This window comes from Rattus rattus, chromosome 7 (genome assembly GCF_011064425.1).
Source record: "Rattus rattus isolate New Zealand chromosome 7, Rrattus_CSIRO_v1, whole genome shotgun sequence".
Classification (NCBI taxonomy): Eukaryota; Metazoa; Chordata; class Mammalia; order Rodentia; family Muridae; genus Rattus; species Rattus rattus.
Genome location: NC_046160.1, coordinates 130,578,772 through 130,606,709, shown reverse-complemented (window position 1 = coordinate 130,606,709; position 27,938 = coordinate 130,578,772). Strand labels below are relative to the sequence as shown.

Below are 27,938 nucleotides of genomic sequence, written 5' to 3'. Positions count from 1 at the left end.
TTGGAATGTATGTTGGGCTCACTGAGAAAAGACAAGGCTCAGGGGCATCTGTGCCCTACATCTGTGAGGAGGACTGGAGGACCCTAGTCCTCCACCTTGGGATTCCTGCCTGTGGTTATCTCCTAAAGAGGCCAACTGTATGGGGGGCCAGGTGCTCCTGTGGGTGCCTCTCTCTGGCCTTCTGGAGTATTGCTTTGTCTGTGTTTGTCTTCCCCGAGACAGGGTCTCTCTGCTTTTTAATATTTAATGTATATGAGTACACTGCAGCTGTCCTCATGCACACCAGAAGAGGGCATCGGATCCCATTACAGATGGTTGTGAGCCACCATGTGGGAACTGAACTCAGGAATCTCTGGAAGAGTAGTCAGGGCTTAACTCAGCTCTTAACCGCTGAGCCATGTCTGAAGCATTCAGTGAGGAGCTCGTTTGGGATCCCTGTGGTGGCTCCAGAGCACAGGAACTGTGCAGCACTCCAGAGTCTTTCAAATCCTTCATATGCCATTTTGACTTTATTTATTATTAAGATTTATTGTGTGTGTGATGTTGAAAGGTAAAGGATAACTTTGTAATTTGAGAGTAAATTCTCTCAGTCCACCTTTGCCTGAGTTCTTGGGATCGAGCTCAAGACAGATTTGTCTGGCATGGGCATTTACTTGCCAAGCAATCTCGCTAACCCTTCCTTTTCTATGTTTTGAGGAGATCTCTTCCACGTTCTGTGTTCGTTTGTTTGTGATAGGGTTATCCCTGTGTTTAACAGAGCCCTGGATGCCCTTTGTAGGTTAGGCTGGCCTCAAACTCACAAGAGATCCACCTGCTCCTGCCTCTTGAGTGTTGGGACGAAAGCTGTGCACCAACACAATTGGCTTTTTCCAAGTTTTTTTTTTTTTTTTAAAGCATGTTGATATTTCACTTGGGATTACACTGGTTTTGCAAGCTGATCAGAATTTTGCGTATTTACAATGCTTCCTCTTACTCGAGAAAGGATGCTTTCTAATTCAGTTTGAGCTCCTGTGGCATCCTGCAGTCTAATTTTGGAGTTTCTTACCTGCAGTAGTGCGCAAGATTGGCTAAACTTCGCAAGGACTGACGGGTATGGCTAAGAATGAGAGCCGTGCCTGCAGATGCAGGGGGTTCTGTGTATGCTCCACTTTACCCAGAGCTCTCCACCATGAAATAGGGAGTCCTGCTGAGAACCCAGCGTTGAGAGGGACCAAGTGTTCATCCCGGGCGGAGGGCACGGGGATGGCTGCAGCGGAATCTGGAAGAACATCCCAGGTCCCTCTCAAACCTCGGCCAGGCGGGCAGTCCTTGATCCTGCGCCAGGCGTGCTTTCTCCCCAGGTTCCTCCCACTACGTCCAGCCTCCAGGCCTCTACCAAAGCCTATTGTGCCAATCAATGCAGGCTTCACAGTAACCCTGGGCCCGGCCTTGGTCGCACTCAAGTTACCGCCCACAAGCACATCCCACTACTTTTGTTTCTAGATTCCTCTCACAGACAATCGGCTCTCCTTATGCTCTGCGCACCGCTTGTTTCTCCGCCTCGGCCCCGCCTCCAGGCTCCTCCCATACCTCTTGGGACTCTTCCCCGGCTCCGCCCATCGGCCAAGCCCTGCCCCTCCCCAGGCTCCTCCCACGGCCCCGTTCTCTTCCCAGGCTCCTCCCACGGCTCTGGTCCCGTCCCGGGCTGCGCTCCTTGCCTCGCCCCGCCCTTCTCGCCCGCCCGCAAGCCCCGCCCCGTTCCTGGCGTGTGGCCCGCGAGGCCTACGGGCTCCTGGTTTGGAGCTTCGCTTCCGGCCGCCCGGAAGGTCGGCGGTTCGGTCCCAGCGTCCCAGTGATTCTGGAGTTCCTTTATTGGTCCCGCGGGCGCGGCCGTTGGAGGCAGCGCGGTCCGCACGCGCGTGGCGAATCTGCCGCTACGAATCGGCGGGCGTGGCGCCGGCGGCCTCGCGAGAGTGCGGCACAGACGGAGGCGGTGCGACGGGCCTTGCGGGCTGAGGGCCGCGGGCGGAGAGCGGGTTGGTGAGCGGCAGGGGGCCGGTGGGGCCCCGCGGCTCCAACATGACGGGCCGCGTCTGCCGCGGTTGCGGCGGCACGGACATCGAGTTGGATGCGGCGCGCGGCGACGCGGTGTGCACGGGCTGCGGTTCGGTGCTCGAGGACAACATCATCGTGTCCGAGGTGCAGTTCGTGGAGAACAGCGGCGGCGGCTCGTCGGCAGTCGGCCAGTTCGTGTCGCTGGACGGTGTGTTCTGCAGCTCGGGGGAGGGGGACGGGCAGGTCTGAGTGTGCAAGATGGGTAGGAAGTCGAAGCTAGCGGGGAAACGGAAGCAGATCGCCCTGCGACGGACCGTGGGTAGTCGGACAGGGAAACTGAGGCAGGGCCCGGCCGCGAATTTGCAGCCAGGTCCCCTCCGTGTCCTGTACGCTGACATGAGCTTCGCGATCCGCCGGGTCCAAGCGTCGCGGTCTGGTCCAACGGAGGTCGTCCGGCTGGGTCCTGAAATCTGGCAGGCACAGCTTTCAAGCTCGCGCCTGATGCAGGTTCCGTTTATCCGGTTGGTCACTCTGACAGGTGTCATTTGCCCTAAGGGCTAGAAGAAGGGTTTGTTTCCTAACGGTTGAGTGTCGAGTCTTTAGTGAGTTATACTTCCAAGTCTTTCTTTGTATATATGATTCACGAAACAAAAGTTACTCATTTGAGCGAAGGTTTTACATTTTGAAGCATTCCAGTTTGTCGCCTTTTCTTTCTTGAGTGTTTCTTTTGTCAGTAATCTAAAATGTCTTCGTTTGAATTACCACATTTGTCTTCTAAAAGTTAACGTTTACCCTTTTATGTAGTTTTGTTTTTATTTTCTGAGTAATGGAGATCTAACCCAGGGGACTCTGGCACACTAAAGAGTTCCCAAATCCGTATGCCGATGGAAGCCTAGTCCTTCCGTATTTTGAGTTGAGCCTGTGGGAAGTGCGATGTGCAGGTTTAGGCTCCTTTCTTGCCCGTGGAGGTACCATTTTCCCACACAATTTGCTGAAAGGATTCTTTTTTTTTTTTTTTTTTTTTTTTGGCGTGGAGTTACCATTGTTCCTCAGCAGAGATCCTTGTGTGCCCCGCCCCCTGTGCGAGTCTGCTCCCTGGTTCTGTCTTGCATTCATCCTTACCTTTTGTTTACATTTAATGTTTCGAGATCAGACTTGTGAGCCAACCAGCCTTTGCCTTCCTTTTTAGAATTGTCTGTAATTTCTTTCCCTTGGGTTGTAGAGTAACTGCATTTGCATATTTGTATTGTGTGTGTGGCTCTGGAGCAGGTTTTGCTCACACTGAGCAAGTGCTCTCTCTGCCAGTGAGCTAAATGCCTGGCTCTTTACATTTTAATTTGAGTTAGGGTTTTTGACAAGTTGTCCAGGCTGACTTTGAACTTAGTAACCCAGGCAAGCATTGAACTTGAAGTCCTTCTGCCTCGGCCTCCTAAGTAGTTCCATTATGAGCCTGTACTACCAAACCCAACTTTTGTTTGTTTGTTTGTTTGCTTGCTTGCTTTTGAGACAATGGGTTTTGTTTGTTTGTTTGTTTGTTTTTGTTTTTGTTTTTTGAGATAAGGTGTCCCTGTGTAAATTGGCTGGCCTTGAACTTTTAGCAGTTTCCCCTGCCTCGGTCTCCTAAGTGCTGGGATTACAAGCATGCACCACCATGCCCTGTGTGTGTGTGTGTGTGTGTGTGTGTGTGTGTGTGTGTGTGTGTGTGTGTACATGGATGCACATGTGTGTAGGCATACATGTATGTATGTGTGGGCACATGGTAAGGAGACCCAAAGTAGTTGGCATCAGGTACCCTCCTTGATAATCTACACTTCACCAAGTCAGGGTCTCTTGCTGAACTTGGAGCTCCTGATTCCTGGCCACTCTAGCTAGCCAGTTTGCCCAAGGGATTCCCACTTCAGCCTCCCAATTGCTGTGGTTATGTGGCTAACACACCTGACCTGCTTTTCTGTGGGTTCTGGGAATCTGAGCTTTAGTCATGCCTCCACAGCAAACATTTAACCCAGGGGACCGTCCACCTTCCCAGCCCGTGTGGCAGGCTCTTGAATCTGCTGTGGGTTCCAGAAGTAAGCTTATCTGGGGTATTGTCCTTCGGACATGCTTGTGGGTTTTCATCTCTGTTTACATGGGGTGTTGGTCTGTAACCCAACATCTGTCAGCCTTGGATGTCGAGGTAACGCACTCCTGAAACAAGTGAGCCATGTCCCCTGCCCACCCCAGCCCCCTGACTTTCTGGAAGGGACTATGTACAAACAATGCACGCTGCTCTTTCTCTTTCCTAGTTTCACTGTGTAACCTAAGCTGGCCTTAAACACATGATGCTCTGACTTCAGTCTTCTTCCCAGCAGGAGTGTAGGTGTGTGCCTGCCACTTCTTCCTTAAATATTAGGTAGACACCTCTAGCGCAGCCAGCTGGACTTAGGTTTTCTTTTCCCGCCTCTGTCATAGTAATGGCTGTAGTTACATTTCAGATAGTTTCTGACTTGTTCTTGGAATGGGTCATCTAGTTGTGGGACTCATGTGTTAAGCAAATTGTCTGCAGCTGAGCTTTACCCCTATGTTCTATATGTCTGCAAGGGACTGTAGTGAAGTCCCTTTTCTCTTTGGATGTTGGTGTCTTGTGTTTTTGCCTTTCAGGCTGCTTCACCAGTTTTGTTGATATTTCCAAAAATTTGACTTTGGGTTGACTTTTCCCTTCTGCATTTCTGTTCCTGTGGTGTGTTTCACATGTCACGTAAATTCTTATTCTCTGTAGGTGACTTCCCAAGGGTGTTTGCAGGACTGCTATGACGGTGGTTCTACCACACATTGTCATAACCTCCTAAAGAGTTGCCAAGATGCCGATGCCTGCCGGAGTGATTAGAGCAGTAACAGCAGGTCATTGCTGGGGCAGATGTCTAGGGCTTTCCATGGGAAGCCTTTTCCTAGGTGCACCCAGGGCTTGGCGACAGTGCACTGTGCTCACTGTGCCCTCCTAACGTCAGGGAGAACAGTGTGAGCCATGGTGGAGTGAGGCCTCACCATGTATCCTGGGAACTCATGCTCAGAGGCACTGAGCAGAAGCTCAGATGGCATCACTCCAGAGAGAAGCACTCCAGCAACCAGCCCTCGGTGCCCTGGGGAATACATCGTGAAGCCATGAATTGTTAACCTCGGTAGAAAGCATGGGTTATACAGGAGGGAGGTGTCAGTTGCTTTGAACAGCCATCTCTCAGAAGGTGGCTACCTGCCTACCCTCCACTGCAGTCAGCATGTCCACATGGACTGGAGACAGATGGTTTGTCCCAAGACTGTCATAGGTCTTCTCGTCCTTCCTCCAGCTTCACTGTAAGGCTCTGTTTTCTTGTTAGTGCTGTCTTTTTTCCAAGGTGTCTTTGCTTATAGCAACCTAAGCTGGACACTTAACAGTACTCTAGAGTATGTGCCTAATACACCAAGGTGAGTGATGGGGGTCCTGTGGCAGAGCTTCCTGGCTATGGAAACTTACAACCTTATACCTGTGATCAGTCAGGTTTTAGAGGTCTTTTCAAGTAGTTTGTGCCAAGGGAAGTAGCGGGCATGAGGACCCCAGGCTTAGATTCCAAATGCAAGGCAAGGTAGCTGGGGAAGTGGGATCTGAGCCCCACCATGAGAGTCTGGGCTTTCCTTCTGAACACGGATGGCAGGGACAGAGCAGAGTCCCCCGCAGTGCACTCTCCACCACAGCACGTGCCATTGTTCTGAGGCCTCCCTCCCTTTGTCAGTGCATGGTGACCTCTGTGCCTCTGCATCCTTCTCAAGACTACCCTTAAAACTACTCTTAAAATGCTTCTCAAGACTTGGAACTACGCTGAGAATTGCAGAGAGAGAGCAAACACCATGCAACTTGTGGCACCTGCCTTCTCAGTGTTCATTCTCAATCCTGGGAGCAGCAAACCTCATTGATAGGTTGGGAACCTCCCTGAGGTTCCAATAATCAGAATTGCTTATGGTTTTGATGGTGGAATCCAGGGCCTGCTGGGTAGGTACTCCTAGCCTGCTTGATCAGAACCTAAATTTTTTATTACATTTATTTATATGTGTATGTACATGCCATTCTGCACGTATAGAATTCAGAGGACAACTTTTGGAAGTTGGTTCTCTCCTTCCACCATGTAGGTTCTTGGGGATCAAACTCAGGTGGTCAGGCTTCATAGCAAGTTTCTTTAGCTATTAAGCCATCTCACCTGCTCTAGAATTTTTCTTTTAAGGATGGGTGTTGCTATCTAGCCCAGGCTGGCCTTAGAATCTCTAGCCTTCTATGTCAAACCAACACAGTTATAAAGACTATCTATTCTGGATACTCTGTGAGAAAAATGAAGGACAGTGCTCTGGGGAGGCCTTTCTGGGCACTCAGGTCTCTTGGCCCTCTTAGGTCTGGTTCAGCAAGTGAGTGAGGGTGGCATTACCTGTCCCAAAGCATTTTTAGTCCATTTATACTCTGCTGTCTTGGGCTCGTCTCCCCTGCCCTTTGCTAACTCAGGCTCTGCCCCAAGTGGCCTGTGCTTGTATAATCCTTCTCCATTGTCCTTGAGGGGGTGGACTCTTCAAAGCCCTTCTGCGCTATACTTCCAGCTTGTGTTTTTTTTGTTATAGAAACTTGTAGAAAATACCAAATGTCTTCTGGGCATGGTGGCACACATCTGTAATCCCAGCACTTGGAAGGCAAAGTTGTAAGTCAGCTGGTGATACATAGTAAAACCTTATCTGGAAGGAATGGAAGAAAAGCAAAATGCCCACTGTTTTTACAAGCAGAGCACATCTTTGAAGTTTGAAGGTCTAGGTGAATCTGAGATTGGCAGTCCTATCTAGAGGTCGTATTTGGCCTTTCTTCTTTCACACTTGAGGGATGCCTGAGTAAGCTAGCACCTTAACCTGGCGTGACATTTGTTGATTAAGCACTTTGTTTGTACAGGGGTGGCAGGAGCAGAGTCAGAAGGCAGCTCCCAGGGCTCATGCAGGTGGAACTGTCCAAGCAAAAGTGCGGGGCTCCCAGCATGGGAAGTGGGCTGTGTCTGTGGATGTGGCAGTGATTGGTGACTTTGCAGTGTGCTCTGTGGATGGACCTGGAGCGGAGGAGTGCAAAGGTGGCAGCCAGGTTTCAACGGAAGAGGAAGTCTTCGCTCTTGGGGGTTGGGGTAGGAGTAAGAGAGTGAGACAAAGTCCTGCTCTGTCTCACATTGGCTTGCAGCTCCTGATCATGTCCACCTAGCTACAGACCTGCTCCACTGCGCTCAGCATGGCTGATGCCACATGGTTTTTAATGTAGTGGATTCATATGTCTTTAAGATCTTACTTTTCTTATTCTAAATTATGTGTGCATCTGTGTGTGGCCATGTGCACATTAGTACATGTGCCACAGTGGCCAGAGGTGTCGGCTGTCCTTCCACCTGGACTCAAGTGGCTGAGGACTATCTGACTGGGACCAACCTTGGGTCCTCTTTAAGAGCCATACCTTCTCTTAACTGTTGACACATCTCTCCAGATGCTATGGTTGACTTGTACTAAAAGCACAGATCTACTTCAATTAGAGCAGCAGGATAACTTGTCCATTTTTTATTACATTTATTTATGGGGTGGGGTGAGGGTCCTGGTGCATGTGTGGAGTTGACAGTTGTAGAATCAGTTCGTCCCTTCTGTATGGGTCCCAGTCATCAGGCACGAAGACAAGAGCTCCTAGGTACTCACTCATTTCATCAGCCCCTATTGTTTATTTATTTATTTATTTATTTATTTTGGTTCTTTTTTTGGAGCTGAGGACCGAACCCAGGGCCTTGCGCTTCCTAGGCAAGCGCTCTACCACTGAGCTAAATCCCCAACCCCTATTGTTTATTTTTTAAAGGTTTGGGATACCTCTGGTCATGGCCACATCTGTTGGCTAGGCAGAGCAAAGTTAGCTGCTACTTAGCTGCTACTCTTCCCCGTGGGAATGCTGGGTCCAGCTTTGCTCAGTCAGTGGAAGGGGCTGTGGGCTTCTCTCCAGCCTCTGGCTAACCTCTCTTTTTTATATTTCCAGGTGCGGGGAAAACCCCAACCCTAGGCGGCGGCTTTCATGTGAACTTGGGAAAGGAATCAAGAGCACAGACCCTACAGAATGGTATTCTCTACTTCATCCTTGCTGACCATGGGGTGGGACAGGATGCTGGGGTGGGGTAAGAGCCGACCAGTCCTCACTTGCTACCTCTGCTTTGCAAAACCCATGGCCCTGCCCTGTGTCTTACCTTGTGACCTGTACTTTTTGCCACCCTTACAACCGAGGGCCAGTAGGACTCTGGGAGGAATGGATCCTGAATGTGCCCCTTCTTCCAGCCATCCTACAGATCCTGGTAGGGTCCCTTAGTGAAGGGCCCTCAGACGGTGCCAGCCGATAGCTCCTCATTCCTGCTGTCTTGGAAATAGGCATAGAACCAGCAAGCGTGACATGCAAAAGTGACATTGGCATTTCGTTGTTTTACAAAAGCATCAGAGTAGAGAATATCTGTTCTGATCCTTTGTTTGTTCTTAACTAGGTCATGTGCCTTTACTGAACTGAAAAGGTTCCATATGTATTTTATACAAGGGGGTTTTGTTGTGGTTGTTTTTGTTTGTTTTGTTTCTGCTTCCCAAGTTTTGAGATTAAGGGTGTACACCAACACACCTCATTTTAGCTATAAGTTTTTAAGAGTGTGTATATATATGTATACACACACACACATATATATACATACACATATACATGTATATATACCACACACATATACAGATAAAATGTATACATATTATACACACACATTTATTTATATGTGTGTATGTGCTTACCATGCCACATTTGTGGACAACTTGCAGGAGATGGTTCTCTCCTTCCTCTGTGTGAGTTCTGGGGATTGAACTTGGAATTTGTCTTGGCAGTAAGTGTCTTTAACCACTGAGCTATCTTGCCACCCTCTGAATTTTTTTTAACCAGATATATGATACAGAAAAAATTTTCCTGTTTCATGAGCTGACCTTTAACTATTTTCTCATGACTTGATGTTATAAAATAGAAAAAAATTATTCTAGAATGTATATGGGTGTTTTATCTACATGTATGTATGTGTACCGTGCATGTGTCTAGTGTTGGGAGCATGAACAGAGGGTTTCAGATCTAGAACTGGCATTACAGATGGTTGTGGGCTGCCATGTAGGCACTAGATAGGAACTGAACCTAGGTCCTCTGCGAGAGCACTAAGCAGCTACACCATCGCTCCAGCGCCATGGTGCTGTTGTTTGAGGCACATTTTTTCATTCAGACAGTGCCTAGCTTATCTTATGCTTTATCTGGTCAGTCACTGATGCTCAAGGGGCTGGAGGGATAAAGTGCCCGCTGTGTATACGACTGAGTTAGGGTCCCCAGTTGAGATTGTAAAAGGCTGAGCATGGGGCCGTGAACCTGTTGTAACCCTAGCACTGGAGAGGCAGAGACACAGATTCTAGGACCTCAGTGCATAACCACTCTGACAAAGATTGGAATATCCAGGATTAGTGAGATACTGTCTCAGAAAGATAAAGTGCAGATCAATAGAGGTCACCAGTTTCTATCTAATACTGCCTCCACAGGTGTGATCATAGATGTGCATGGGCATGCACCACACACACACACACACACACACACACACCCTCCCACCCCACCCCCCATGCACCACACACACACACACACACACACCATCACACACATACACCACACACAACACACACACACACACACACACACCACACACACACACATGTACCCACACACCCTGCTCCCCAAATACCCTGCTCCCCAAATTGTTGCTTATATCTTCTGATCTTCTGTTCTCTGGGGTTGATCATCTGAGTTTCCTGTTAAAGAATTATCACTCTCTGGGTTCGGTCCCCAGCTCCGGGGGAAAAAAAAAAAGAATTATCACTCTCCCTCCCTCCCTTCCTCCCTCCCTCCCTCCGTGTGTGTGTGTGTGTGTGTGTGTGTGTGTATACATATATATGTGTGTGCGTGTGTATGTATGTATATGTATATACTGTAGCTGTCTTCAGACACACCAGAAGAGAGCATCAGATCCATTACAGATGGCTGTGAGCCACCATGTGGTTGCTGGGATTTGAACTCAGGACCTCTGGAAGAGCAGTCAGTGCTCTTAACCACTGAGCCATCTCTCCAGCTCCCCAGCTTCATCTCATGTACATTTCCAGTGTTTGTGTGGACAAGATTGGATTTTCCCAGTTGGCACCCTCCCTTGTTGAGAATCATTTCCAGACCCTCTGTTCTGTTCTGCTGGTCTGTGTATGCTGTGCTTTTGTTTGATTCCTAGCCATGTGGTAAGTTTGAGATTAGGAAGTGTGTATCCTTTCTTAGAATTCTTTCTTTGGAGTGCTGTGCTGAATCTTCTACATCTTCCGACTTGATCTGTGTTGCTTGCTTCCATTTTTTGAGCAGTCTTGCTTTGTGTAGTCCAGGCTAGCCTAAAGCTCACGATCCCCTTTGCCTTACCCAATGCTGGGCTTACAAGGCCTACATCACCATATTCCATAATTTCAGTATGAACTTAGAGTCTGTTTGTCTCCAATTTCTGCCAGGCGATCAGCTGGGATTTTTGAGGGGATTGTCGTAACCTGTAGCTCATTGTGGGGTTATGGTTACTTGAATGCACCGAGTCTTCTGGGGTTATTTTTTCATTGATTTGAGTCTTTAGAGTTTCATTTTGGAGTTATTTTGTTAATTTTTCTAAGGGAAACCTGCCCAGATTCTGGTTAGGATTACATTGAATCTGTAGATCAAATTATAGGAACTTAATATGTTGACCTAAAAACTGTGAACTTGTATTGAGTTTCTTATTGTAGCAACCACACATGCTATGAGCAGACGTTACTGGTCCTCGTTTCCCACTGTTCTTTGCACTTATTCTCAAAGCTGGGCTTCATCTTTGGTCATATGTTCCTAGGCTCCCAGAATTGCTGAGACTGGGGAAGCTTGGTTCATTGCTCACCTGTGTGAAAGGATCAGTGTTTGCTCTTAGGAATGCTGTCATTAAGTGTGTCACTTGCTGCTTAGTACCAACTACAGTGATCATATGGATTCTGTTTGTGGGATGCTGGCAAACCCTAGCCTGGGGGTAGGGCTTTAGAATTGGTCTAGCCTTGAGCAGGGGACCCTAAAGAAGACCCTATCTTGCCTTAATTATGGAATTTTCCAAACACTAATTGGTCACAGGTTCCAGCTCAGTGTAGTCTGCTATCTGCAGGTTGTTGGTGTCAGTTTCTGGGCCCAGAGCTGCCTTTGCTGCCTCTGGTGTGTTACTGTGCTGATGAGAAAGAGGGGGTTGGGGATTTAGCTCAGTGGTAGAGGGCTTGCCTAGGAAGCGCAAGGCCCTGGGTTCGGTCCCCAGCTCCGAAAAAAAGAACCAAAAAAAAAAAAAAAAAAGAAAGAGGAGCTGAGTCTTGTGCAGTTGGTCAGGCATGCCGATCATGCCCTGAAACGTGTCATTGTTACTGTTGGCCATGAGTAGTGTGCTAGCCTTCAGTTCTTATCAGAGAATCAGAGAAACCAGTATTTAACATTTATGGATGAGGTGGAGGTTGCCTACAGTGTCAGAGGAGTGCATTGAGGTCCTGAAGATGCTAGTAGGACTAGACATGTTTGTGACAGTCCTTACCATCTACATGTCCTATGCATGTCCTAGGGTATATCTCGTATCTCTCAATCTCTGGTGCCTACCCATTGGTCTGCCCTGAGAGTTGGTATCAGCAGCTCTCTCTTAGATCTACACCGCTGGGCTTTGGGGTGGCTGCTCTGTATTTGCACATGTAGGCAGAGACCTGGAGTCTCCCAGTGACTACAGACACAGCCTCCTGGCAGCAGGAGCTTCCGCAGTCCCTAGAAGGCCTGGGACTCTCAGATCCCCTGGTGGTGTGTGCTTGACTTTGCCATTGCTGCTCCTTCTGCAGGTGTGCAGGAACAGTTCGTTACACTGTCCACTTGTCTAGCCAAGAAGCTGGCTCTTGAGGGAAGCTTGGCTAGGGGTTATCCAGGCCTGGACTAGGTAGAGAAGCCTTTCTGTAAAGTATGAGTCTTGTGCTGTGGGAGACCCATTCCTGCCAGACACCCCAGGCCTCAGAATCTCTAGAAGAGCCGCCACCACTGTGGATTGCTCTAAGCCAAAATGCAGTGATTCAGGAACAGGGTTTTATGGTGTAAGAAACCAGGAAACTAAGATTTTGGCATTCATAATGAAAATTGATTGGAATGTACAGACTAAATTAAAAGCTTAGGGTAAAGATAATCTATCACTTCTGTCTATTTGTCTGTCTGATTTTTGGATTACTGAGTATTAAACCTAATACCCCATTATGTTCTTTTTTTTTTTTTTTTGGAGCTGGGGACTGAACCCAGGGCCTTGTGCTTCCTAGGCAAGCGCTCTACCACTGAGCTAAATCCCCAACCCCTTACCTCGTATGTTCTAAGCAAGTCCTCTACCATTGAGCTCCATCTCCAAACTTCATTTTACTTAAAAAAAGATCCTTACTTTATATGTGTAATTTTTTTTTTTTTTTTTTTTTTTTTTTTTTTTTTTTGCTTCTGTGTATGTCTGTGTACTGTGTGGGTGCTGGAAATCGAATCCAAGTTGTAGGGAAGAACAGCCAGTACTCTTAGCCTCTGAGACATCTCTCTGGTCCCTAGTTTGACTTTTTAAACTCAACAAGTTTTCCAGGCTGGCTTTGAACTCATTCTGTAGCCCAGGGTTTGTTCCTTTGAAACAGAGTCGCTAAGTAACACTGGTTGTCCTAGAACTCACTTGCAGACCAAGCTGACTTGCACTCACAGAGATCTGCCTGCCTCTGCTGGGTTTAAGGCATTTGTCATGCCTGGCCCAGGCTAGTCTTGAAATAGTGGTCCTTCTGCCTCAGTCTCTAAACTGAGTGAAGTTATATGTTTGCACTAACAGACTTTGCTCAAGTCTTACTTTGTAAGGTAGACCTGTGATACTTAATTTTAAATTGAAAGTTGCGACCAAGAGTCATTTTGTATTTTGTCACAGGGCGGCGCCACATCCACCACCTGGGGAGCCAGTTGCAGCTGAACCAGCACTGCCTGGACACAGCCTTCAACTTCTTTAAGATGGCTGTAAGCAAGCATCTTACCCGAGGACGGAAAATGGCCCATGTGATTGCTGCCTGCCTCTACTTGGTTTGCCGAACGGAAGGCACACCTCGTATCCTTTGTTGGGTGATTCTCAAATGCTGACATAGGAGTTGTAGGAATCAGTGTTGATGCTGCCAACAGGTCCCTATTGGATGTCTCATCCCAGCTGATGCAGGGCTCTGTCTCTAAGCTGCTGTTTCAGTTGGAGAAGAGACACCATGACCAAGCCCCCCTTTTTTTTTTTTTCTTTTTTTTTTTTTTTTGTGGAGCTGGGGACCGAACCCAGGGCCTTGCGCTTCCTAGGCAAGCGCTCTACCACTGAGCTAAATCCACAACCCCCAAGCAACTCTTATAAGGGAAAACATTTAATTGGGCCTGGGTTATGGTTTAAAGGTTTGATCCACTATCATCATGGTGGGGAGCATGGCAGCATTCGGGCAGACATGGTGCTAGAGAAGGAACTGAGACTGGATCAGTTGTCACCAGGAAGAGAGTGACACTGGGTCTAGTTGGAGCTGCTGAAACTGCCCCTAGTGACAAACTTCCTTCAAAAAGGCCACACCTCTAATAATACCACTCCCTGTGAGTCTGTGGAGCCATTTTTATTCAAACTAGCAGTGCTGCCAAAGTGGGTAGTGGGGCTAGACTCTTAGGTCCCTGTCACTTTTGGCAGCAGCAGCAGAAGAGGAGGATAGTGCATGACTTCTGGATTTGCCTCTTTCCTTTGAGCTCTGTTTCAGGTCTGCTTCTCCCATGCACTCCCCAGGCAGACTAGCGCTAAGCTCTACAGGCGTGCTCATACACCTGGTGCTCATACACCTGGTGCTCATACACCTGGTGCTCATACACCTGGTGCTCATACACCTGGTGCTCATACTCCTGGTGCTCATACACCTGGTGCTCATACACCTGGTGCTCATACACCTGGTGCTCATACACCTGGTGCTCAGACACCTGGTGCTCAGACACCTGGTGCTCATACACCAGGGATCCATCCCTCACCCTTCAGTACTGCCTGGCTTCTCTGGCACCACCAGCCATCGTTCCTATTACACACATACTGCTTACCGTTACTCTCTCCTTATTCCAGCAACCTTGGTCTGTCTGTAAACACCAGGCGTCTTCTCTCTAGTAGGTCCCTCCTTCTGGCCACTTCCCACCTTGAACCTGCCTTAGGTCACCTTTTCCTCTGCCTGTCCCACCTGTTTGTTAGGTAATCTTTGCTTCTTTCCTATCCATCTACTCACCCTTTTGACTTGAGATAGTTCCCAGACTTTTATTTTTCAACATAGTCCTTTTATTTTTGATTGGGGTGTGTGGCACACACATGCTACACATATAGCTACATGTCAGGTTAAGAGAGTCAGTTCTCCTCTTGTACTGTTTAAGCCCCAGGGACCAAATTCAGGTTGTCCGGTTTGGTGGAGCACCTTTAGTCAGAGTCGTCGCCCTGGCCTCTCCACTTCATTTTTGAGTCAGGGTATTTGACTGAAGTTTGTCATTTTGTCTGGATAGCTGTTGAGCAGGCCCAGGATGTGCTCTCCACTCATGCCCTCCAGTGCTGGGGCTGCAGATGTTCACGTCCACACCCTGCTTCTATGTAAGTACTGGGGTTCTGAACTTGGGTCCTCACGCTTGTGTAGCAACCACTTTACATACTGAGAATCTCCCCAAGCCCAGAGTTGTCTAACTTTTCTCTCCTGTTTCTTCTTAGTGCACTTTATGTGCTTCATGTGTTTCTGTGCAGATGTCATCTCCCGGCTTCCTGGGAAGTGGTGCTGTGGTGCTTGGGCTCTTAGGTCAGTTCCCTCTGTTGGCCTGTTGTGGCCTAGTGGTCCTGACATTCTTTTCTTATGTGGCAATGCAGTTATGACAGGCATCTATGCTTGTAGGCGTTTATCTCCTGTCTCATCCATGCTGCCTGTGGGATGCCTGGCATTCCCCCATCCCAGCCCTTAGCGATTTCCTTAGGTGGTACTTGGAAGAGTCCTGTGCTGGGTCATGATGCTGAGGCCCCTTTGGGATTCTCTTGTCATTCTGTTAACCCACTACAAAAGTGGAATCCTGGGTGTGGGACCAATCACAAGATGTCCCACGAAGAAGGACAGGGTTTATTATATACTCAAACTCATTTTCGCCATCTTGCCCATCTCAAAATTGTGTCTTCTATGACCCAGAAAGCAAGTTATGCTGGGGCCTTTCACTCAGGAACCTTGTTTCAGGCCTGCCAGCCTGCACCTCTAATCCCTGACCCCTAGGGGGACTGAGACCTACTGAGTCTGTGTAGGACCCAGGGCTAAATTCTCTTCATAGGGTAGAGGAAGGTTGTGGGGGTAGCAGGGCTGGGAAGGGCCTGACCTATTTCAGGCAGCAGCTAGATGTAATGGTAGAATTGTCAGATACAAGGAGAACTGTTTTTGTCAGGAGATTTGAGTTATATGTCCAGATTTGATACTGTAGGATTTGTGTGAGACACATTCATGGAAGAGGATGATCTTGCTTGCAGCTGTCTTTATGTGGAAAACTCAAGCTGTTACAGTAGATTTACATGTGACCAGTGACCTCAGAGGGGTCCCAGGCCGTGGATCTAAACCAGGAACCCACACTTACAGCTGATACCCAGGGGGAGAAGGCCAAGGAGCCTACATGGTTCTGTGTGGCAGTACTGACCTGCCCAGGGTCTATTCCAGAGCTGAATGGCTTCTGCGTGCATCCTCAACTACACTGGAGAGGCCTCTTAGCCATGTGCTATGGATAGATCTTGTGCAGTTATGTCAGCAGCAAGATCTGTAGGCCTGAAGCAGTGTTCAGGTTTCCTCCTCCCTCCTCCCTCCTCCCTCCCTCCTCCCCCCCCTCCCTCCCCTCCCACCTTAAAAAGTTCTGGGTGTCCAATTATATGGTTTGCTGAAAATGATGGACAAACTCTCCTAGACTCCCTGATCCAAGTCTGCCTGGGCATCAACCACTACCCATCACTCCTCAGGACAATGGGCTTAAGCAGTTTGCCAAAAGATACCTATTGTCTATCTGTTTTTTTTTTTTTTTTTTTTTTTTTTTCATGATACAATATCTCTGTGTAGCTCTGGAACACACTTTGTAGACCAGGCTGGCCTCAAACTCAGAGATCCTCCTGCATCCTGAGTGTTGAATTAAAGGCACGTGCCACAATGCCTCGCTTGTCTGATTATTGTGAGACAGGGTCTTAACTCTGTAGCTCTAGCTGTCCTGGAGCTCACTATGTAGATCATGCCCTTTTTGGGGATTTAATTTAAACCAGGGTTGGTGGCAGAAGTAGGTAGCTATGTGAGTTTTTTTTTTTTGTTTTTTGTTTTTTTTTTCCGAAGCTGGGGACCGAACCCAGGGCCTTGCGCTTGCTAGGCAAGTGCTCTACCACTGAGCTAAATCCCCAACCCCGCTATGTGAGTTTTTATTTAGCCTTGTCTTCATAATGAGTTCCAGGACAGCCAGGTTATAGAGGAAATTTATGTGTATGTGTGCTGTCTGTGTGAGTGAAGTCCAGGAGAAGTCAGAAGAGGGCATCAGATTCCCTGCAACAGAAGTTACACAGTTGTTAGCAACCACGCCATGTGTGCTAGGAATAGAACTCAGATCCTCTGCAAGAGCAGCGCGTGCTTTTAACTGCTAAGCTGTCTCTCCAGCCCCTTCCCTCCCCTAAGGGTTTCTCTAAAAAGATCACTGAAGGACTGGAGAGATGGCTCAGCGGTTAAGAGCACTGACTGCTCTTCCAGAGGTCCTGAGTTCAAATCCCAGCAACCACATGGTGGCTCACAACCATCTGTAATGCCCTCTTCTGGTGCGTCTGAAGACAGTGACAGAGTGCTCATCACATACATTTAAAAAAAAAAATCACTAAAGCTTAATGAATATAATTTTTAGCTGAGCATTTAACTGTATAGTAAAAGAAAGGTTACTATTAAAGGTTACGTTAACTTACTTTATGAGACCTCAGATGCTGTTTTCAGAACCATTCTGAATATTTTTCAAAATTAAACCAAGTTTTATCTATCTAAGTATAAATCATCTCCTTCTTTTCCAAAAAGTAACAATGACAATTTTTAAAGTTATTACTACTTTCATGTGCTTGTGAGCATGGGCATGCACATGGGTGCCGCGGCTCGTGTGTGGAAATCAGTAGGTTTCCTCCCCTTTGTGGAGTTCCTTCTCTTGGTGCAATTCCTCATCGCATCCTAGATGCATATGAGTCTCTCAAGCCCAGTAGTTTGGTCTCTTCTGGCTGTTTCTCCCCCTCCTTCATTTTCACACTTGGGTGTTTATTTTGTTTTGTTGAGTGTTTATCGGGAAATCAAAGACACATTAAGTGTTTTTCCCTGCCTGAGGCAGGCAAGGCTAGTTGTGCAGCGGCCTGGGCACAGGCGTCCTGGTCTCTAAGGACTCTAGAGTGCTTAGCTGCTTGCTTCACGGTGCTTTTCCATCACAAGGACTTAGCTCTCTGCCAGTGTTCCTATTGGCAGCCTTGTGGCCCACAGCCTCAGCACTGGGGCTGCGCAGGTTGGCTGCTGCCTTAAAGGATCCTGTGCACACTGGGTAGACTCACTTCAAGTGGCTGCCTTTTCTTTGGGCAACTTGATACCTCAATCTGGTTGTTGAAAGATCATTGACTTTCAAATTCTGTACTCCTGGTTAGGTGTGTAAGCACTGGACTGCTGTGTTCCTGCCTTTGCTCTGCAGAGCACCTGATGCCCTTGGGAGTAGAAGGGCAGTGATACCAGCTTTCCTACCTCAGCTGACAGCTGACCTTGGCAGCAGATGAACCAGTATCGACTGAACAGATGACTGATGAGAGGAGGCTCAATCCTCAAGGCCGAGCTTTTGAGGCAGCATGTTGGCAGTGCCGTGCTGTATTGATATTCTGTTGATGTGTCAGTTGTCTGAGGTGTATGGTGTTGCAGGAGCAGTGAGGACCAGCCCAGTGGAGATGGACAACAGGACAGCAGCAGTTCCCTGAGTCATTAGAAACTGCCCACAACATCTGCTCTGTTTGGCTTTGAGGCCAGTTAGTGTCTGTAGATAGTATCCTGAGGAGGACATTGTGCAGTAGACATCTAAAGATCCATTTCTCATTTCCTGACCCTGTTCTCCCTCCTTCTTATAGCTTTCTGTCCTTGAAGTAGATTCTGAGAGGTCTCCCTCTGCCTTTCAATGAGGGACTGGGCACGTGATGAGCTTGGACTGGACAGATGAGGTCCTGCACTTGGGTGTGCAGCCCTGGTGGCCTCCATGCAAACACTCCTTAACTCCAGCTGCAGACATGCTCCTCGACCTCAGCGACCTGCTCCAGGTAGATCTCTCTCCTTCTTAAGTCTTTCCTGGCCGGAGGGCATTACAGAGGCATAGCCTATGCTTCCACACACCCGGAAGTCAGTCTGTGCTGCCTGCCGTACAGCAGGCAGCCTTCGTGTTGAGGGTGATGAGTTTTGTGTGGCAGAGCTTGGGACCCAGCAGGAGAGGACCGCTCACAAGCACAGCATTGTCTAGAGCCTGGTGTCTCAGCCTTAGAACTGCTTGGGGAAACTCTTGGAAAACTTAGTCCAAGGTAAAGGGAATTCTTTTTAAAAAGGGAGTATTGGGCCCATGCATGCATTTCAGACTATGGAGAACCCTTATAAGCGCTGTCTGTAGGGTCATGACTTTTCTGGATCCAGATAACGTGGGTTTTTGTTGCACTGCTTGTGTTTGTGCAGTACCAGGTCTCATGTAGCCCTGGTTGGCTGGGAACAGAGAGATGTGCTTGCCTCTGAAGCACGGGGCTAAGTGACGGTGCACTGCTCACTTCTGAATAACTGAACATCATGGCAGGCTGCAGCGAGGGACCTCCTAGGCGGTGAAGGAGGGCGGGCAAGACATCAAGAGTGCACTGTCACCCACTGCTGGTGCTGTGCCAGATGGCAGTCTCCAGGCCACACCCTGAGAGTGAGGCTGTGAGGTTCACTCAGACACTATGGAGTAGGAAGTAGAATGCCTGAAAGTTTTGCCCTGAAGGGAAATCCTGATCTGGGTGCCTGCCAGGGGTCTGAGAGCCGATAGGCCTGATTCTTGCTTCTGTTTGCTTATGCATCAGTGCCCACAAAGGGACTAAGTTTAGATTCCAGTCAGAGGGTGCCTTGTATTTCTGTCCTTCCAGCTGTCTTTATGAATGGCATCTCTCAGCAGCTATTACAGAAAAAAATTTTTTTTTGTTCAAGCTAAAAATAACCTGTTGGAATTGTGATAATCCACTGACTCCACCTTAGAATGTGTTGTGCTCAGTTCAAAGCATGCTCACATGACTATGTCCAGCCTCCCAGGAAAGATGGGGGCCGGAGCTGGGACTGGAGCTGGGGCCAGCAGTTCCAGCAGTAGCTTGGACACCTCTTAGAGGAAAACAGAGGTGACTAGTCAGTCTGCTTTGGCTTCACAGCTTTGGAAATGGGAAAAGAGTCTAGTCTGTCAGGACAGAGGATGGCATGCCACCAGGAAGGGCTGAGGTCTGGCCAGCTGTGCAGCCGAGGGTGACTACAGACTACTCTCTACTGGCAAAATGGGGTCTGAGGGAGACTGCAGGGGAGGACCATGCAAGGTTGTCCCTGCCCTGGTGCCAGGCCTTGCCTGACCTAAAGACAGACAGACAGTTTTGCTCTGATGTGTGTGCGGTGCACACCCAGGTCCATGAAGGCTCTAATGGGGCTGGCTGCTTTGAAGAAGTAAGTGAAAGCAGAGGTGGCAAAGACCCTGTATGTAAACCCTCCCTTTGGCTGGTTCCACCTCAGCAAGGGCAGGCGGCTTTCACCCACAGCCCAGAATGTGCTGCCAGTGTGGCACTGTGTAAAGTAATGTCAGTGCCTGGAAGCCAGGTCAGGGCGCACCAAGCCCTCTCGAGAAAGCATTTCTAAATGTTGTTATTTGTATGAGCATCTGCCCATGTATGTGTGTGGAGCTCCTGCGTACCTGGTACCCACAGAGGACAGAAGAGCGTGTTGGACCCTATGGAGCTGGAGGTACAAACGGTTGTGAGCCAGCATGGGAGTGCAGGGAACCAAACCCAAGGCCTTTGCAAGAGAAGCAAGTGCTCTTTGCCATTGAGCACTCGCTCTGACCCCTGGAAGTGCTGTTAAATTTGAATTTATACCTGAAGTGTACTGAGAGAACTCTTGTAGTATTCAGGTCGCACTGTCAACCATGTCTGTCGGTACCTGGATATCTAGAGGAGCCTGAGAGGATGCTCAGGAAAAGTGGGAGCACACTTTACTTGCATACTTGAACACAGACTACATACCACATGCTTAACATCACACGCATGTACTTACATCACTCATTCCTGCATGCTTACATGCCATTTATATGTATATTCACATAGGCCATATTGTCACGCATACCATAGTTTTGTAGACAACCCTTGAGTCTTCAGGAAGGTAACTTTAGAAAGTGCTCTGTAAGCCACCAGTCCTTGTGACGACCTCAGGAAGACAGTACCTGTGTCCAGCCAGGGTGGAAGGTGACCAACCCGCTGCTGACTGGCGATGGTGGCTAAACCAGGCCTTCTCAGCTGGGTTGACTCATTAAGCTGACAGGTCACAAACCCTCCCCTTTAGTCCTGCATGTAAATGAAGACACCGTTGTATATCATCCCTTAGACTGTGTCTTGCAAACATCTATTGGGTATCACCATCATTCTAGGAAACGAGGCTTAGCAAAGGCCCACGGGCTGGGACTGATCAGGTAAGGAACTTCTTTCAGGAGGCCAGAGGCAGAAGGCTAGACCAGTCACATCTATAAGGCCCAGGAATCCCAGGAGTGGTCTAGCCTGAGTGTAGTGGGGTTTTCAGGGAGCTGAGGATGGGAGAGGCCTCTTAGGGTTGGGGCAAGCCTGACTGTCCCAGGTCAATCTAGTATTGCATTGATATACTGAACTGCATGTCAGGGGTTCTGTACACTGGATAAACCTTTGATTCCCTGACAACCGATGGCGCTCCTACCACTGCAACCCTTGCGACATCCCTTCTAGGATGGACTTACTGCCACTACTTACCTCCTGTGGCAGAGAAGAGAGCTATGGCAGGTGGCCCAATCTGGGCAGGAGGCTTCATGGCAGATAAGGACTTGAGGTGAGGGTACTGGAGGAAACAATTGGGATTCCAGCCAGAAACAGACCCCTGGGACCATAAGGTAGAGGAACAGTGGCCATTGTGTTGTGCACCAGTCTTGTACTGGTTCAGAATTAAGTATAACTTTACTGCATTACCTACCATACTCTAGTGGATGCCCACGACTTTCCTAAGCAACATTGAAAAGATTAGGGGAGCCTGGGCAGCCATATAGGAAGGAGGTAGGCCCTAGCCTAGCGGGGGTCTGTGGCAATGGGTTCTGTGAAGACTGAATAGTGAAACAGGCACTTTGAGAAAACAGCAGCTGAGTTGGCTGTGGTGGTGCTCGAGAGTGTTTACCCAGCAGACAGGAGGTGTAGAGGCAGACGGATCTCTGGGTTAGAGGCCAGCTGATCCAGGGCAGCCAGGGCTACCCAGAGAAATCCTGTCTTGAACAAACAACAGAAGTTATTTAAAAAGAAAGGAAAAAGCAGCAAATGTTTTCTTGAATCCTGATCCCCGTGTTCTCTTGCCATAGGTTAACGTGTACGTGCTGGGGAAGACCTTCCTGCTCTTGGCGAGGGAGCTTTGCATCAACGCACCAGCTATAGGTAGGTTGGGCTCAGGTAGGAAACTAACATGCTAAGGTTCTCAAAGTAGAGGACATGAGGTCAAAGTACAGAACACCAGAGGTAAAGAGGAGTCTCCTAAACTTTGTGGTAAATACAGCCAGTAGGGCTTTACTTCTGGTACAGACTCAGAAGGCCTACTACCAATGGCTGTCACATGTGGCCCAGTACACAGAGAAAAAGAGCATAGATAGTGCTTCATGTTAGGAACCTGTACTGTCTGAAGCAGGAGCTTTGAGAAAGGCAGGGCCTCCTCACAACTGAGGGAAGCTCCAAGAACAGGTGCCTTCTAGCTATGGTCCTTGCCATATACAAAGATGGGGTTTATGGTTTCTGAACCATCAACTCATGGTAAAGAGGTACTGCATAGGGCTAGAGCAGAGTCTGGGAGTAAAGGTTTGAGTCCTAACGGGCACAAGGTTCTGGTGTTTGGCACACTGGGCTAAGGTGCATACAGTCTCCTCAGAGTACATTGCCCTGCCTTTGAAGGTCAGCTGCTTTTCCAGGACAAAACAACGGCAAGGGAGGATAGAGGCTTGGGTCCTAGAGATCCTGCTTTATCCACACAGAGCAGCTCACAGCAAGCAGGCAGCAGAGCACACAGCCCACTCTTTAAATCTGACTCCTGTAATAGACCTGAGGCACTTTTAATGAATGAAATGCCCTTCTGCAGAGTTCTACAGCCCTTGAGAAGACAGCCCAGAAGCCACAGGCATCTTGGGAATAAAGGAGCTCCCCTAAGATACAGTTTAATTTTAACAGCTCTGCACTGGAAACTCATACAGACTAGATGTTCTTTTCAGCAGAATTGAGAGGGAGAGGGAGAGAGGAAGAAAGAGCACCCCAGTTAACTCCTACAGTCACGTATCTACATGTGGTTCTTGTTCTGTGAAACCTTTATTACGAAAATTCACTTAAATAGGATGCAACTATTTTAAGTGACTTTTCAGCAATCTGTGGCTTGAATGGGAGACCTCAATATAGGCTGGAACCACTTAGAATCCAAAAGAGGGAGGAAAATCCAAGGGTCCTGAAGCTTGGGTATCACTGGGCAGGGATCTGGGACTACCTTGGACCCAAGTCTGTCTTCCACCTGTGGAATGCCATCTAGGGTCAGCGGACATTGGCAGTTCAGTTCCCAGGCTCTGGCTGGGAAAAGTCAAGTTTCACACTGTGGCTGATATAGTAAGCCAAACCTTTAATGGTAGCAGTAAAGCAGTTGACAGGGTCCTGCACCTCCACTGCACTTACTGGGTGGACTCCATGGAAGAAGAGCCTGGTGGCAGCCACGCCAATCCTTAGGCCTCAGGCATAGAAGATGAGCTCTGGAATCTGTCCACCCTGAACTCCAGTTCCATTGGTACTGTCCGAGGAGCACTGGAACTGGAAGGCCACCTTTCCACACTGCACCTCTGTCATTCCTTCTTGCCCAAAGTAGCTGAGCTCACTGCCATCCAGGACAGCACTGGCAGTGTAGAAGGTGTCCTGCTCCACCTGGACTGGGTGCTCAAACCAGACAGGGAATGTGTTGCTGGATCCATCTGAAACAAACTTGGTGAGGTTCTGAGCCAGGACCATCCCTAGCCGCTTGAGTTCAATCTTCACGCTGTACTCAGCCTTCCCAGAACTGGACCCATATAAGCCCAGCCCAGCAATGAACACCCTTCTGTCCACTGCAAACTGGATGCTGTCACAGCGCCCACGGTACCTCCACTGGTTACTTCGGTAGGCAGAAGACTGGAAGCGGTGGCACCTCTGTGGAACAAGGCCCTTCCTCTTGGTCAGGGGGAAGTCAAGGGGGGGTTTTTTGGCAGCAGTGTACCAAAGGAAGATGTTGTGGGTCTCTTCTAAAGTCAGGATATCTGACTGGGCAGGACCATTAGCAAACTCCTCTAGCGTCATAGTTGGAATTCGGACCAAGTAGAGGGCTCGTCCCAAAACATGCCTCTTGTTATGAGGAGTGACTGGGAGGCCCTGTCTCTTGCACTCTGCTTCAGCCCAGTTCAGGACAGCCTCGAAGACCACAGCCTCCTTGGTATTGAGGGCCTCCCTGGTCACAATGATCTCCAGTGTCTGCCGGTCAATTTCACAGAAGCCTTCAGACCTCAGGGCCATTTCAGCCTGTGCATCAATGACTTCCCAGCATCGCTGGGTCAGTTCAGGCTCCTCAAACAGTCGGCTCTGGGACAGCAGGACACAGGCATTTTTGGCTTCCAGACTTGTTTCCAGAAAGTTGACGCAGGCCTTGGCTAGGGCAGGCACAATGTACTTCTTAGCAGCATACAGAGTGGCAAGCACTGTGTCCGCCTCCAGATCGATCTCATCGCTGTACATGTACCTGGGTAAGGCAGGGACTCTCCTGGGGAGCTGCAAGGGCTGAGGAGCTCATGGGCTCCCCTGCACAACCTCTTGGGTTGTAGCAAACATGAAGGGGAACATTGGAAGGTAACCACCCCATCCTTCCAGACCCAGAGCACAGCACTTACTTTAACAAGACCAGGAAGGCAGCAGGCTCCACATCAGGAATGTGGATTTCTGACTTGACTTCTGCAAGATCCCCGTAGAACATAGCATAGAAGACCGAGCTGCCGACAGCTAAGACATACTGTGGATGAAAGAAAACCACCTGAGCAACAGGGCAATAAAGAAGGCCCAGGGAGACGCGCCTAGCCAGGCTCACCAGGGGACAGGGCTGCGCCCCTACCCACCTTGTGGGCGGGCACACGCCTGGCTGCCCCCAGGGCCCCCACGATGAAGTGGACGTCGGCCATCAGCTCGTTGTTGAACATGAGCGCATTCCTGCAAAGGGCAGAGGCACACGGGCTGGAACGGCGCGCGCCCAGGCTCCAAAGCCCGGGGGCGGGCGGCGGCTCACCTCTCGCGCAGCGTAGGGTGGAATGACTGCCAGTTGGGGCTCTCGGGATTGTTGTTGTCTGGCAAGGGCGGCGCGGGCAAGGGTGGCAGCGGGGCGGGCGCTAGGCAGGGTGGGCAGCAAGGGCCAACCTTCGTGCTTTCGGCCGCGCCCGCCGCGTTGCTGTTGGCGATGTCGGTGGCAGTAGCTGCAGAGGCACCGGCAGGCGGGTACAGTTCCGCGGCCATCTTCGCTCCTACCGGGGCGGCCTCCGCACTGGTCAGTGCTGCGCCGCGCGCCTTCGCCCCGCGACGGGGCCTGGGAAGCGGCTCTGCGAGCACCAGCAGGGAGGTTAGGCACTGCGCCACCCGCCCATGCAGGCAGGCGAGCGGCAGCAGCATGGGGCCGCGCTGGCCCTGCCCGCCGCCCACCCGCACCCCACACCCCGCACCGAGCCCGCGGCCCGGCCGCAGGGGGCGCCGTCCCGCCCGTACCCTCTGCTGCGGCGCCGGCGTCTCTCGTCACTGTGCGTCGAGACGCGGCTCCTCGTTCCAGGGCCCCGCCCCCCGGGGGAGGGGAGGGAGTGCTGAAGCCCCGCCCGGGTGCCTAGGTTTAAGGGTGGATTGTGTAGTAGCATGTTCTGACTCTGAAATGAGATTTAGCCAACTGCTCAGGTTTTGAAAAAGAGCTTGACCCAGCCAGCTTTTCTCCGTGGACGAAATGAGTCTTAGACGCAAAGCTTAATCTTTCCCTTTTGTGTCTAGCTTCTTTAACGGAGCATAAAGTCAAGGGCAGTAGACATTTTAGTATGTCAGAATTTTTTTCTTTCACGAATCCGGACCTCATGTGCCTCTGTGTGGCTTCAAACTCTGTATGTAGACCTTCCTTTTTAAGTTGATTATTCCAATGCGTTACGTTTTGTTTGCCAGTTTATCCAGCCAGTGGGTGAACTGACTCCAGAGTGGGCTCCATATCCCAGCTGTGATGACCATAGAAAGGCAACTTATCCTTTCCAGACCCTAATTACAATTCTTTGGGTTTTACCTAGAAGTAAAGGTAATACAGGCTGGGAAAACAAGGTTTACTGTTACATGTAGAACTATGACCAAACAGACTAAAGGTGTACACATTAAAAAGACAACAGCGGGGCCGGAGAGATGGCTCAGCGGAGGTCCTGAGTTCAATTCCCAGCAACCACATGGTGGCTCACAACCATCTGTAATGAAGTCTGGTGTGTCTGAAGACAGCGACAGTGTACTCGTATACATTCAATAAATAAAAAGACAACAACGAAAATAATAGCAAAACCATGGGGCACACAGAGCAATGATTCAACACAGGTGGAAGCAGACACGATAACTTCAGACTTCAGAGAATCAGCGCAGCAAAGGAGCTTGTCCACAGACAAGGCCGCCACAAAGAAGGGAGAAAACATCTAAAGAGCGCACTGTAGAAAAGCAAGTGGATCAGACAGTGGACAAGTGACTTGAGCAGATGCTTCTTCCAAGAAGACATACAGATGACCAAGAAACATGGCAAGCTGCTTGATATCAACAATCAAGATCCCACCTCAGCCACTAGCATAACCTCTACAGAACCCAGAATGTTATAAGGTTTAGCCATGATAGAGAAGAGAGTCTGCACACTGTGAAAGATTGAAAAAATAATGCAACCATTAAAAAAGGCCATTGCAAAGTTTGCTCAGAAAAGTAAATGGAGCTGGGCAGTGATGGTGCACACATTTAATCCCAGAACTCAGGAGACACAGGCAGACAGATCTCTGAGTCTGAGTTCCAGGACAGCCAGGGCTACACTAAAAAACCCTGTCTCCAAAAAAGCTTTAAAAGGGGGTGTGGGGGACCCACCTCTGTGGTTAAGATTGCTTACTGCTCTTGCAGAAGACCCAGTACACATGTACACACAGCTCACGTTTTAGAGCCATTGTATCTCCAGTCCCAGGAGATCCAACACCCTCCCTCTTCTGGCCTTCGCAAACACCAGGCACATGTGGTATACAGAGACGTGTGTAAGCAAAACATATATATAAAATAAAAACACAAAATAAAAATGGTAAATGAAGAAGGACCATTTTATCCAATCATCTCCCTTTTGGGTAAAACCCAAAAAGTTACAGTTAGGGTCAGGAAGGGATAAGTTGCCTTCCTATGGTCATCACAGCTGGGATATGGAGCCCCCTCTGGAGTCAGTCCCCCCACCGGCTGGATAAACTGGCAAACAAAACCTAACAATTGGACCAGTGGTGAAGACATCACACTCACACTTGTACTTGTTCCTTTGTGTCTTCCTTTGTTTGTTTTGTTTTTTCAAGACAGGGTCTCCCTCTGTAGCCCTGGCTGTCCTGGAAGACCAGCTGTCCCTCTGCAGACCAGGCTGGCCTTGAGCTCACAGATCTGTGTGCCTCTGCCTCCCCAGTGCTGGGATTACAAGCAGGAGTCATCAGGCCTGTGCCGTTTCTTTGTTCTTTGATACATGTGCCGTTTTCATAACTCCCACAGACCCTGTGAAAGGATTAGTTTGCAAGGCAGAGAATTTAAAGTAGGTATTTAGTAAATGTAGTCTGGTGATGTGTCTCCACCTTAGTCTTTTCCAGATTTCATCTTCTTCCCTTCTTTTGGTTTAGACGTGCATTTCCAGTGTTTCCTGATGGTAGGACTCCAGCTCTGCTCCATGTGCAGACAGACCAGACCCCACTACTTACAGAAGATAGAGCAGGCTGCTTCAGGACCTTCGTCTTCTTTGTCCTCTTAAATCTTCCTAAGTCCTTCTGTAGTTCTTTGCCTTTTTAAGATGTGGGCTCTCTGCTGTCTAGGCTGGCCTCAAATTCCAGAACCTGAGGGTCCTTCCTATTCATCTTCCCAGTGGCTTAGGTACAATTATAAGCCAGAGTGTCAGCTTTCTTCTCTTGAGTCTTTGTGTGAGCTGAAGTGGGTCCTTGTGTAAATGGTCTCATGGAGTCACTTTGTAAAGGTCAGCTGACCCCCTTCCCTTCCCTTCCCTTCCCTTCCCTTCCCTTCCCTTCCCTTCCCTTCCCTTCCCTTCCCCTTCCCTTCCCACTGTCTGGAACGACAAGATGAACTCACTGACTCCTTCCCTCGGTTTCTCCAAGACTCTGTGAGCTAACCCAACCCCCCTTTGTTGTTAGCTGCTAG

The 27,938-nt window shown here is 49.1% G+C and overlaps 2 protein-coding genes across 4 annotated transcripts in view; one reads left to right on the top strand and one right to left on the bottom strand.

The window, feature by feature from the left end:
- The first annotated feature begins 1,772 nt into the window (after window positions 1-1,772).
- Brf1 (BRF1 RNA polymerase III transcription initiation factor subunit) overlaps window positions 1,773-27,938 on the top strand; it is a 43,504-nt gene continuing 17,338 nt past the window's right edge. Inside the window, exons 1-5 of the mRNA XM_032908552.1 lie at window positions 1,773-2,242; window positions 8,069-8,149; window positions 13,083-13,256; window positions 18,475-18,506; window positions 21,827-21,899. Coding sequence (XP_032764443.1) covers window positions 2,059-2,242; window positions 8,069-8,149; window positions 13,083-13,256; window positions 18,475-18,506; window positions 21,827-21,899 — 544 coding nt within the window. The 5' untranslated portion in view covers window positions 1,773-2,058. The remainder of the gene's footprint in view (window positions 2,243-8,068; window positions 8,150-13,082; window positions 13,257-18,474; window positions 18,507-21,826; window positions 21,900-27,938) is intronic.
- Window positions 22,651-25,317, bottom strand: Btbd6 (BTB domain containing 6). 3 transcript variants are annotated; one of them, XM_032908550.1, is made up of 5 exons: window positions 25,263-25,317; window positions 24,793-25,099; window positions 24,626-24,716; window positions 24,404-24,522; window positions 22,651-24,255 (listed from the first exon to the last, which is right to left on the bottom strand). In XM_032908550.1, exons 2-5 carry the CDS (start codon window positions 25,014-25,016, stop codon window positions 23,223-23,225), a joined length of 1,467 nt encoding a protein of 488 aa, XP_032764441.1. In that variant the 5' UTR covers window positions 25,017-25,099; window positions 25,263-25,317; the 3' UTR covers window positions 22,651-23,222. The 3 variants fall into 3 exon arrangements, with proteins under 3 accessions (XP_032764441.1, XP_032764440.1, XP_032764442.1); XM_032908549.1 differs by lacking the exon at window positions 25,263-25,317 and having other exon boundaries at window positions 24,793-25,251; XM_032908551.1 differs by lacking the exons at window positions 24,626-24,716; window positions 25,263-25,317 and having other exon boundaries at window positions 24,793-24,858.

Bases quoted from the DNA above. Each gene is read 5' to 3' on its own strand.
- Btbd6 (XM_032908549.1), bottom strand. From the start codon at position 25,169: ATGCTGCTGCCGCTCGCCTGCCTGCATGGGCGGGTGGCGCAGTGCCTA. The intron at 24,717-24,792 runs GTGAGCCGCCGC...TGCCCTTTGCAG, and splicing joins CACCCTACGCTGCGCGAGAG to GAATGCGCTCATGTTCAACA. The intron at 24,256-24,403 runs GTAAGTGCTGTG...TGCCTTACCCAG, and splicing joins GCCTTCCTGGTCTTGTTAAA to GTACATGTACAGCGATGAGA.